Raw genomic sequence first — 12,642 nt, forward strand, 5'->3', positions numbered from 1 at the left:
TTGCTGCTTTTGAATCTAATATTGTTTTGCTTGAATTTTAGGGGAGGGAATTAAGATTTTGATTTCCAATCCACTTCAGTGTTTAATGGACTTTTATTGAATCTTGAAATCTCAACATCACAGAAAATCCACATTTTGAATTGTTTGTATCACATTTCAGCAATAAAATTCATTCACATGGCAAATTACATCTTAAATCCGTATTGTCAGACAAAAACATGCTTACAAAAATAAATTCCAAACACAATGTTTTAAGAAAACATGATCTGACTGGAAGGTCGTTCACTGTCTCTCAACATTTATACCACTGATCTGTCGTTTGAGTAGTCTAGAAGTCAGACGTTTAGAAGCAAAAGAGAGATCAGTCAGAGTGATTGTGATTATCTAATGGTAGAGCTTTGATTCTCTGCCTGAACATGATTGGGTCTGTCCCAAAACCGCCATAATTTCTTAACATTCGCCCGGGTTTGAATCAGGTTGTGTTCTCACTGATTTCCCGGTGTTAGAGCGCTCTATTTTCATATGAATTCACAAATGGTTAAGTTTGGCTTTCACTGTGCATGGCACTTTGCCGCTCCATCTCCAGAGTATGCTGCGCCGCCCTGAAAGTTCGTTGTTCTACCCAAACGGCATATTCCTAACGTGCCCAAAACTATGAACCCTTGTGTTTGTGTTAGTGTGTACTCTGGTGCTCAGAGTGACTATGTACGAACGCACCTCGAAAAAACTTAAATTGACTTAATCTTGTCATAAATGTTTTTATAAATAAAATATCATATTTTATATATTTTTAGAAAGGTTATGTTTTTTTATACTCAGGCTCGGGCCGAAAACTGCTGCTGTGGTTCGAGTTCCGGTTGTGCTTGGACAGCAACTCTGAGGGTTCATGTAGGGTTGGGACGGATTTTTTGGGCCAGATGACAGTCCTACTTTATAGTAACTTGTCAGCTAAAAACGGTGGGAAATTAAAAAAAACAAAAACACAAAAAAAAATTATGCCATTTCTCACTTCCACAAGAAAGCTGATAGGCATCCTTTTAAGGAGCAGTGTGTCGTATTTAGGAGGGTCTGTTGGCAGAGGTGGAATATAATATTCATAATCATGTTTTCATTAGTGTATAATCACCTGAAACTAAGAACCCTTGCTTAAATTGAGCCCTTTTTTAATCTACATTTGGAGTGGATGCTCTTCAACAGTAGCGTAGCCCAGGGCTGTCAAACACTGGCTCTAAATAGGGTCACCCCCGCTTTTACACTACCTGAAGGCCACCACAGGCTTGGAAACAAAGGGATCAGCAAACCTCACCACCAGATGCCACTAAATCCTACACACTGCTCCTTTGATATAAACAACCAATTGTAAGAAGCTGGTACACCAGCCAGAGTACATGTGCTTACACACACATACACACATGCAGACATGTGGCATCAGCATCAAACACCCTCCAGCCAAAGGCTTTGGCTCTGTGCAATGACTAAAAACTAAGAAAATATCATTTTAACAATAAAACAGTAAGTTAAGGCGTAAGGGCTTAAAATGCACTCACTGCTGGAAGAGACTGGTAATATGACTTTCTTTTCTTGTCCTTGAGAATAAAAGTGCTTCAAATCATGAAAAAATACATGACTACACACATGGCTTAAAAATTCCCCTACAGAGGTAAAAGTTACAGATCTGTGGTAAAATCTTGATCGTTAACTGTAATATGAAACAACACCCTCTTGTGGATCAGAGGTGAACTTAATATACTGTTTTAAATGTAACTAGAAGGGAAAGTCTCACTTCAGTATATATAACCTTGTAATGTCTTTGGTTTTTGATGAGAATGTTTGCAGGTCTATATAAATATCTATAAGTAATAAACATTTTTTCACTTTCCTTATGATGAAGGATAAAATGTGGTGAGTTAAAAAGTATCCCTCTTAATACTGTGGTACACTGTACCATTTATACTGTAGTACCATACTTTATGTACTTATTCATCACTTCTGTGGAAAAATAGGGGGATTTAGGGCAGGAGTGGCAAAAGGAAATGAAAGTTGTTTAAAAAGGTTCAGACGTTCTCTTCTCCACACTCACATAATGCCTTTTTGTAATGTACACTGAGGCTGAGCTCCTAATGTCCTTGTAATTTTTGCCTGAGTCACAACCACACCTTCTTTTACAAACTGAGGAAGAAGTTGTGACTGAGGGAAGAAGGGCGTCTAACAGTGTGAGCTCGTGGTCCGTACCGGGCTCAGGGGGGCGGTCGCTGCCCCGTCTCATCCGCAGCCTCTGAGTCTCCGATGATCTCCCAGCTGGAGGCGGAGTTGCTCATGTGGGTGGGGCTCCGGCCGCTGCCTGACCGCGTCAGGAAGCCAAAGCTGCAGCAGACAGAGGAGAAAAGACAGGCCCGGGGTCAGATCTGTAGTCAGGGATTACAGCTAAATATAGTCCAGGATTGAAGAAGATCTCAGGGCAGTGACAGCATCAGCAGAGAGAGAGAGATGAAACCAATGATTTAATCACAGATGATGTCTGATGTGATGCTTTATGGGTCTTGCTTTAAATTCAATGAGAGTTATAATACAAAGTGCTTCATTTGTTAAAATTGAATAGATCATTCTTCTTTATAAATGCCGCCCACTTGTTCCTCTTTAGTGACTCTGGGCTAAATAATATGTAGTTTTACATTTCTTATTCAGTGTCAGCACAAAAGACAATTCAAAACACAAATCAGATGTCTCAGATTGTTTGTCTATTACAGTCAAAATTTGCAGATAAACTCCCCCACGTTGTCTAACTTGCAAAAGAATTTTTTTTATTGCAATGTTGCAACTAGACCTCCATCAGGCAAACAGCCTAAAGCCAAAAAGTCTCACAACACATCTTGACCCAGCTGTATTTTAAGTCCAGTCCAGACAGGAGTCATCAAACACATTCTTCACTTAATCAGATTCTCAGTCAAGATGCTTTCCCTTAACCACACTTGAAAGTGCTTTTGTGAACATCCTCTATCTAAACATTCACACATTTCTAGAGAGACAGACTTAATTTAAGGGTGATAAACCTGAACATGAGTCACAAGGCCACTTTAAATCTATTTTGTTAAAACCCTACCAACTACTGAACTCTAAACTGTGTTTTAGTGTAAACATATTACTAATAAAAATGCTGTAAGAACTTAAATTAGTGCTAAGTGAGGCATCATGCTTCAGTTGGTAAATAACCTACATTTTAAAAACATCAGGGCTTTTGTTTTGTGACATTTCACTTTCTCCCAAGCTCCAAGCAAATGGGATTAAGATAATCCTGAGCTTTCCTGTCAAGACAAATAGTCTGATTTCTGTGTTGTACACTGAGCAAACTATTAGAAAAACACATCTACTGGCCACTCAAACGATGTGCTCTAAAGATGACCAGAAAAATGCCAAACACTGGAGCCATGAGAAAACACAGTTTTTATAGTTTAGGGCTGTACTGAATGTATTTCTTTTTCCTGTTTGCATTTTGGAATTAAACTTCAAGTGTCTGTTCTCATATTTTGAAAAAAAAAAAAAAAAAACATAAAATAAAATCCTAAATTTCAATAAAGCCATTCATCTGATTAAATGAGTTAGTCTTTTTTATTAAATCAACTTTTTTTAATGAATAAATTCAATTTATGGTGCCATTAGATTGCTTCTAGACTCCCCGTTAATACAGGTGCTTTCCTTATTTTGTGTGCTGCAAATGATTGCATCTATCCCTTTTTTTTAATAAACTTTGCTTTTGAACTATAAAATGCATTCATTTCATAGTCATTGCAAATCAGAAAATAATCTTAGGCAGCCACCACTGGAATCTAATTCTACAAATAGCGCAATATTAATAATATTAGTGGAGTCTTATTTTTATCTGCAACTGTGCAGAAATAATGGGCTTATACAGGATTAATGGACATAAAAAAACTGCAAAGCATTCAAATACAGATTTACTATTCAAAAGTAAGCTTTATGAATGAAGCTTTGAAGCCTTTAACTGCTGAGTGCAGCCCTCATTACAAACACTGTAGTAAAAAGGAAGCAGGATACATCACCTGACACATATACCAAAGCATGAAAAAACAGTCATGGCTGTTTAAAACCTCAGGTCAACTCAGCCATTTGTCCTTTCAACATGGTAAAGCTTTGCAAGCAGGGACTTTAACTTTTCATTTTCTTAGAGAAAACCAGCAGGGACAAAACGAAAACACCAAACCGCACAAACAAAAATTCCAGGTGACAGATCCAAACGATTGGGGACATCATTTCTGACTTTTTCCAAGTTGTACTTACAGGTTTCGTATGCGTGAGTCAGCTGGTTTGTCCGTGCCGTCAACTTCAGCGCCATCTACTTCTGTCTGCCCGAACAGAGAGCTCCTCTCCTCCTCATCACTGGCAAGACAAAAAAAAACAGTGTAATAACTTTAAACAGGCCCATTATTTGTGCATGTGATGATGTGTGTCGAGTGTGTTTAAGAGAGACCTGCTGCTGCATTCGCTCACAGGAATCCCGAGCATCTTTGCCTTAATGAGCTTTCTCCTTTTATTAATGGCAGAGCGGACAGCTTCTAATAGGAAACCTGGACACCTCTCCTCACTCAGGATCTCCCTGCAGAAACACACATTTCATTTACAGGTAAAATTGCTAGGACACTATATGACCCACAACAGTCGATGCATCTGCGTTTGAACTGACCTGAATTTGCTAAAATGATCACAAATTAAGTCAGTAGACCCACCTCTGATAGTAGTTGAGCTCTTCCTGCACCAGGAAGAGGTTGGTTTTGAGCTCGTTCCTCTCAAAAATGATGTCACGCACCTCCTTCTTGGTGAAGCACGGCTGATCGGGATCCTTCTGATCGACCGTCGACTTTTTCTTGGACTCACGAGCGATTTGACTTGGACTGGACTGATGGCAGAGCAGAGAGACATCAGGTCATACAGACTACAAAACTACCTCAAACTACAGTCAACAACAAAGTCTTAATATCATTAGAAGAAGAAAACATTCTGATGATGTGATTTGGTTAGTCTAATAAAAGCAGCTGTTATTGATTGGTAGTAAAAACTTTAAATCTACATTTTGAATCTTCAGATCTTGTCCTGATCCAGAATTAGTTAACTCTCCTGGTTAATATTGACCTGCAGCTCAGTGAGTTTTGATTTTTAATATGGCATAAAATGGCATAGATAAATGTAAAAGCCTACCTGAATTCGCAAATCACACACTTTAATACATGTGAGGCTCACACAATTATTGGATGTGAAACAAATGGAAATATAAATGAAGTATATATTATAGTGATCCATACAGGGTCGTTGCTGTTGGTTCTGTCCAGCTGTGTCTGGAGGTTTTCTATCTCTTTGCTCTTCTCCTTCAGGTCGGCCTCCATGTCAGCCTTCCTCTCCACGGTGCTCTTCAGCTGGGCCTGCAGCACGTTCTGCTTGTGTCGCAGCTCTGCATTCATCTTCATGAAGCGCTCCAACTGCTCCTGAAGCTGCTCACACACACACACATATAAACTTTCAGCAGCAGAAAGTAGCACAACAAAACAGGTTTACAAACAAGCGTCTGGCTAACAACAGCAGAAGAGTGGGGTAAAAATGTGTCCATGCATAGGATTTGAACCAAAAGTCTGGGGGAAGGAAAGGTCAAGGAATGAAACCACACAAGTGTAGCATTCATTTTATGGATGAAAAAATTCTAGGCATGCATTTGAGCAAACAGAGAAACTAGTTCAGTTGACCATGAGCTGCTTTTTTTTCCAAACTCAAGTCAACTGACTGGGAGCAAAAAGCAAAGCATGAACAAACACTCACACCCTGTCATAGTGCCTATTAATCATGTGGTAGACATGCTTTAACACTCATACAGACACGTGCAAACACTCTCTCTCACACACAGAGTGGCTGTGTGGGAGTGAAAACTCTGCCCAGACTTGTGTTAAATGCAGCTTAATCCTCAACCAGTAACTATGCGGATAATCGCTGACCTCTTCCCTCTTTCCCCGGCACACTTTCTGACTTCTTGCTTGTTTATCAGTGTGGTTAGATGATTTAACTTCTCTTTTGATGCTGCATCATGTAATATATGACTGTGTTAAGTGTGTGTAAGTATCAAAAAACATATAATCTTAGATAGTGATAAACACTCTTGTTTCTATGAGAAAAGCCAGCGTGCCTTCAAGGAAACTGACCTTTGTAGCCAACGCCATAAATATTATAATCGTGTTTGTCTGCCCACGTGTTCAAGATGTTATGCTTCCCAATAACAATACAGCTGCCTGTGCATGAATGTGCAACTTTTAAGGAACACACACACACACACACACACACACACACACACACACACACACACACACACAGAAGAATGGTCATAAACATTTATGTCTCCTTACCGCCTCCGCCTCTTTGGAAATGGTAGCTATCTCCTGGACTTTTGCCCTCAGCTCATCTCTCTGCTTGTCTACCACCTCCTTCAACTTGAGCATCACCTCTCGCTCCTGCCGCTGGACACGGTCTGCACACACGCGCACACGTGCACACACACGCACGCACGCACACACACACACACACACACACACACACACACACACAGAAACCCACAAATAAAGTCAGGAAAAGGAAACAAAATATAAACCTACATTCTTTTTGTTAAACCTCTCTCTGCTCCTCTTTGAAATGAATATTTCACTTCATGATCTGCTCCCGAGGTCATGATTTTTCTTTGTTTATTCTACTATGCATTGATGAATAGTGTTTCCTCTTTTATTTTCTTACTCATATCTCTTTTCGTTTCATTTCATTTCATTTCCTGCCCTTTTCCTGCTGCTTTTGATTGCCTGATTATTTTGACCTGTCCCTCATTCGACCTGCAGTCACCTCATGTTAACCTGTTCACCCCTCACCTAATTAGTGTTTCCCTGCTTTTACCTTCACTTTAGATTTTGAGTTCTGTTGCTGTTTTTCTGTGTCTGCCAGCTTTCACCTGCCAAATTTTTGGACTGCTAGCATTTTTAAAAGTCAATGTTTAATTTTGTCAGGCTGTCTTTTCAACTGTAGTCAGGATCTAATCTTGCTACCTGCTCCCCAAAACCTGAAACTGGCTGATTCTTGGTACATTTAGATTAAGGATCATAAACTGATGACAAATGTCATGTATAGAATAAAGTAGTGTTATGCTGTTTCATTATATACTTAATTAGTGGCTAATAAAGAAGCCTTATTGATCTTTAGTTTTTGAATAATGTATCATGTAATGACCTAATGCTGGGAAATACAGCAAGTACTGCATACAGGGTATGAAAATGTACAACAAAGCTGAATACTTCCATTCCAGCCATTCATACTATTTAAATGGTTTTAAATTATGACCTTGGAAATGCTGAAATTGCAACTGAGAAAATCAAACCATACAGAGCGGTTAGAGTAGATTACAATATGAAGACCTCTTCTCTGCCAAGAAATATAAAATAACAGGTTATTACTACAAGATAAATAGTGTCAGAGAATACTGCACACAATCTTAATTTGTTTTACACAGACTTAAAGGTTCCCTTCACCCAAATTGCAAAAAACACAGTATCTCTCAATTGCTCCAGGAATTTTCTTGATCTTAAGATAGTTTCATTTTATGCACCCAGGTTTTGAGATATCCATCTCTAGAATTACGTCACTATACCAGCATATCAAGAAAACAAATCAAGTAGTTCAGTTGAACAACATGTGTTAACAAAGTGCCAATGAATCAGGATAATCCACAGAACAGTTTTCAAAACAAGTATTTTTTCACTAAAAGGGAAAAGAGTCTGTGGATTATCCAGATTAACTGAGACACTGTGTTCGTAAAGACATTTTACTGTTGAGTTTTTCAGATGCATTTCTTTAATGCTAACATATCACAAATAATGTTCCAGTTCATATCATTGTACTGGAGTGGAGGGAGAAATCTCTGACGTGGATATTTCGAAACCTTGGCAAACAAAGCCAAAGCTTTCACAAAGATAGATACCATTCATGGCAAGATGTTTTTCATATGTTCTACGATTTGGATAAACCGACCTTGCAGACAGACTGCCACCACAGAAAAAATAAGGTGCTTCTTTAAAACCATATACTACAGTCCCTTAAAACTAATTATTGCACATAAAACAGAATTCAACACCAAATTTGAATTCGCCGTCAGCTGATTGAAGTGTGGGAACCCAACAGCAGTCACACTCATCACACAAAATGAATGATCACAGTCACCTGCCACATGGCCTCTTATCAAATAAATCACAGAAGTATTAAGCCCAAATGTTTTTCCTGTCAGCACAAGAAAACAAGTCAGCAAAGCGACTCCACCCTCTGACTCACATTACTGTGGTACATTTTCTGCATGCTGAAAACTATTAGTGAATACAGCAGAGGGAGTAATTATATCTTTTCTGTTTCACTTTGCCAACTATTAGAACAAAGTTGATGAAGTACATGTGAAATGTAAACTTTTCACACCAAATAATTATTCAGCTGATTTGTGTTGCTTTTATTTATGCTTTTCTTACAAATTATTGCCCATTTACCAAGTGAACATCCAATAACTATGTGATAAAGGAAAAACATTACAAATCTATCATAAATATGCACATTTTTTAATTCTATATTTTAATATAAATGTGTTTGGGCTTTTTTGCATTGTCTTTATACTTGCAGGGTAAGAACAGCCCTCTTGTGAGTTATCTCCTACCTGTGATAACTTCTGTAATATGTGGCATGGAGAAGTAAAAGGTTGCTTTTATAATGGAGTATTTTGGAGCTGATTTGGGAATTCATTGAACAGCCCCGGTTCCAAAACCCACAGCATATTTAACATTCAACTTTAAAATCTTGGGACATACCCTCCTGTGCATGGCTGCCCCTCAGCCTGCTCTGCAGCTCCTCTCTGTTCTCCTGCAGCTGCTGCACCTGCGCCTGCAGCTCCTCACACCTCTTCCTCCACTGCTGCTCCTTCTGCTGCAGTTCCTGCTTGAGAGGATGGGAGGCAGACTGTAAAACCACAAAATCTGATAATTGCCTCTTGTGTTGTTAATATCTCTTGCGCATTAAAGAATTTGGCTTCTGCTAAATAGGTTGTGTCCAAGCGGGTGTGTCATTTTGTTACTAAACCATTACAGATGTTTTGTTGAAATAGTTCCAGGACATGTCAACGGCAAAGTGTGACTTCTAAGAACCACACCTCGACATTTAGTTTATCAGCAATAACTGCGTCAGTACACTGTCTTGGTGTCTACAATGCACTGACACCACCAATTAAAGTTTAAAGTGTGAGACCCACTGAAGGAAGGACTGTGGAACTCCCTCCCCAAACATCTGTGACTGCGCTGACCTCTCCCAGTTTAAATCACTTATCACACCCCACCACCTGTTTAAAACTGTATTTAATGTCTAATTAATGACACATAAATTGTAATGTTGAGTGTATTTTATTATGTATTTCAATATATATTATTTTTGATCTTTTTTTACTTCTTTAGTGTCTTTGGGTTTCCTGAAAAGCGCTCTATAAATAAAATGTATTATTATTCTTATTATTTCTAAGAAAATTCATATATAGAGAACTGGCAACAATATAGGTTAAGCAGCATAGAACAAACACCTTACTAAGCCTTTAAACAGTATGAAAGTATTTCTTAACTAATAATTGTTTTGCGTTTACATAAACATTTGAACGATTGGTTGTCACACAGTCGCACAACAATGAAGTTCTTTGGTGTCTAATTCAACCATAACACAATGACATGCTACTACTGTGAAAGTACAGTGCCAACTTCCCATTGTTGTTTTTTTAAATATCCCATCTACGCTGATTCAAACTGCACAAATTTTACACTAATAACATTATAGCAGGACTTGTTTGCAACATGACCAGAGATGGAAAATGGACAATATGCACAAATTTGAACTTTATAGTTTCAGAGCCTAGACATTTTAGCAGCTTTTGTTTATTTTGTAAAACCTGATTCTTTAAAGGAATCAGTAAACAGTACGTTATATCTCTTATACCCATATAGCTGTTTGTTTACTTTGCAGAATGCACTTTTACACATTAGGCTATGTGGAACAAGCACATGGCTGGATTAACCTGCTTAGGGGCCCCAGGCAAAATTCAGCTGCTGAGATACTTTAAACCCCCGATATCATATTTTAAAGTGCATATTCGCAGTCAAAGTTTCTGTTAACTAAACTGCCACAAGCCACTTACAATACCCAGTGGGCCACTTTGCCCTATTGGTAGTCCAAAAGAAAAGCACTGTAAGTTTAGACTACTGCTAATGTGCTTGATCTACATAAGGGACTGTACTTTATTTATTACAGTAGGGTGGTAGCTGGGGGTGACTTGGTTTTTTCACCTCCTGAACGCTACAAATATTTTTTTAGCCTCCCTGAGTGACTTGGAGAAAATACATGACCCCTCCATCCACCATAAATTTTAAAACATAAACCATAAATTTTAAAACATACCCTTTGATGTTTGAATGATGGTTGGTTTATTTTTTGCCAAATTGCAAAATGAGACAAAGGATAAAAAGATTTTAAGCTCCAATTTCTTATGTTATTTTTTTATGAAGTGATGTCCCACATAATATGTTCAAGACCCATTAGATATTTGAAAATCAAACAATATGTTCTGTTTTTAAAGTTTCTGGCTATGATAAAACAGTGTAATTTTGGCATTTTTTAGGCAAATGCAAAATACAATAATTTAAAGTTGAATGCCCCTCCCTAAGCAAATTTCTTTTAAAAAAGTAAGTCCTTCCTCAGTGCTTAAAAAAAGTTTTTGACAGGTCTCCCCCTTTGTGCACCACTCCCTCCCCTCTCATAAATAACGAACAGCCCCTAAGTAAATGTGACTCCAAACTTCCCCTGGGCAGCCCTGCTGATTAGTTAGGTAGCTACTATTAAGCTAAACGCTTGCAGACTCAGAAGCTAACTCTAATTACACCCTGCTCATAACCCTACCAAAAGGCAAAGCTAGCTAAAGTCGCACTACTTAACTAAACACACACATTTTACACGAATTATTTCACCTGTACACGTTTGACAAAATGTAAACTTCGTTAACAGTTAGCCACTTAGCTTTAGCCAAATAACTGTCATACTGCGGTTGCCGTGACAACCCCAGGCGGTTAGCAGGGCTGGTATTTCAGGTTAGCGGTTCGATATCAATTAGGCTCACCAGCTAACCGACAGCTAAAATGAGTTATAGCAATACACGATACTACCGTTTGTAAAATAGACAACGCCAGGCCCCAGACCGTCACACATAAAGATAGCTTCTGTATCTTTAATGTTTTTTTTGTTGTTTTTTTTTAGTAAGTCTGTCGGCCATGTATCGCAGCTCGTGGCTCCCCTGCCCTGCCTGTCAACTAGCTAGTCTGATGTTCGTCACGACACAGAAAACAGTCACACGGTTTAAACGTTACGGTACTGGTGATTTACAAAAACATTAAAACCTCCCACGTCTCTCACCCGTATTTCATGTTTATCGATGCCCTCCTCGCTTTCCTTCCCCACGCGTTTCTTCTGCTGCTGTAGCTGTATGGTCTCGAAGGTCTTGAGCAGCTCCTCTTCCCTCAGTTTGTGAGCATGGTTCCTCGACGCGAAGCTCTCCAGCAGCTCCAGCACTTTCACTATTTTCGGCACCAAACCCACGACGCTCTCTTTTCCACTGCCGTCGATAAGTTTCTCCACCTCAGTGCCGATTAGTTTAGCTATCTCGTACACATCGTCCACGGTTAGAGCCGAGAAAGTCCTGTGGAAACAGCCCTCTGTTGTGTTTTTAGTCTCCGAGTGTGCTTCAGGTGCCTCCATGTCTGAGTCCGACCAGCTCGCTTCACATGCTCTTTAACTGCTATCGAAAGTGACAGCGGCTTGTCAGCGCGACATGACCGTCAAACAGAAATGATTATAAATGTGAAAGCGACAAAGCAGTGCAGGTGTAAAGTTTAAAGCGAGTGTATTGTTGAGCCCACGCTGCAGACACGCCTGGACTTGACTTGCTCTTCCTCCAACGCGTCCTGCATTTTAAATGTTTGCTCACATTAACACAGCCTACCAAAAAATACAAGAACATCGAGTACTTCGCCGTGAACTACTGTGCAAGCCTGGACAGTCCGGGACAGTGTACTCGCTGCAGGATCCTCCTACTTTTCTGACCAATGTAATTCGAGCATATAAACACACAACTACATGCAGAGACTCGCCTGCCAGGTCGAGCATACTGATGCATGCACCAGAGCGTGAACACTGAATTTCCTCTGCAGATCTGTAGTCAGTAATGCTGACCTATAACTGTCCAATAAAGTCACATAACTAAAATTAAGTTATGATGCAGATAACTTCACCCACATACAGGATAAACTACAGTATAACTGAATTACATTAGTAAGTTTAAGACCAATTTTCTTATAAAGTTAGAGAAAAAGTTAGATTATTCATGTCAAATATTGAAAAAAACAACCCCTTTCAGAATGAGACAAATGGAAGACAATGGACTTTTTGTATTATATAAGTATCCATTTGGTTTATCAACACAAGTGGGAAATATCTGGCATTTCTGTTGTTTTCAGAGCGTTTTTATCTCTCAATCTGCATTTG

At 39.1% G+C, this 12,642-nt stretch overlaps 1 protein-coding gene across 4 annotated transcripts; it reads right to left on the reverse strand.

Moving 5' to 3' along the window:
- Window positions 1-74: 74 nt before the first annotated feature.
- LOC121943633 (Rab interacting lysosomal protein) lies at window positions 75-12,154 on the reverse strand. 4 transcript variants are annotated; one of them, XM_042487203.1, is made up of 8 exons: window positions 11,515-12,154; window positions 8,883-9,006; window positions 6,402-6,523; window positions 5,316-5,501; window positions 4,743-4,912; window positions 4,487-4,612; window positions 4,297-4,395; window positions 75-2,364 (listed from the first exon to the last, which is right to left on the reverse strand). In XM_042487203.1, the coding sequence occupies exons 1-8, from the start codon at window positions 11,854-11,856 to the stop codon at window positions 2,238-2,240; spliced, it is 1,296 nt and encodes a 431-aa protein (XP_042343137.1). In that variant the 5' UTR covers window positions 11,857-12,154; the 3' UTR covers window positions 75-2,237. The 4 variants fall into 4 exon arrangements, with proteins under 4 accessions (XP_042343137.1, XP_042343135.1, XP_042343136.1 ...); XM_042487201.1 differs by having other exon boundaries at window positions 5,304-5,501; XM_042487202.1 differs by having other exon boundaries at window positions 8,883-9,009.
- Window positions 12,155-12,642: the final 488 nt, after the last annotated feature.

This window comes from Plectropomus leopardus, chromosome 5 (assembly GCF_008729295.1).
Source record: "Plectropomus leopardus isolate mb chromosome 5, YSFRI_Pleo_2.0, whole genome shotgun sequence".
Taxonomy (NCBI): domain Eukaryota; kingdom Metazoa; phylum Chordata; class Actinopteri; order Perciformes; family Serranidae; genus Plectropomus; species Plectropomus leopardus.

What these genes read in the sequence shown, in the direction of transcription:
- LOC121943633 (XM_042487200.1), bottom strand. Translation starts at nt 11,856, where the DNA reads ATGGAGGCACCTGAAGCACACTCGGAGACTAAAAACACAACAGAGGGC. An exon ending in GGGCAGCCATGCACAGGAGG is followed by an intron (nt 6,524 to 8,882) that starts GTATGTCCCAAG and finishes GCGTGTGTGCAG; the next exon opens with ACCGTGTCCAGCGGCAGGAG. An exon ending in GACTCACGCATACGAAACCT is followed by an intron (nt 2,365 to 4,296) that starts GTAAGTACAACT and finishes TGTCTGCTGCAG; the next exon opens with CTTTGGCTTCCTGACGCGGT.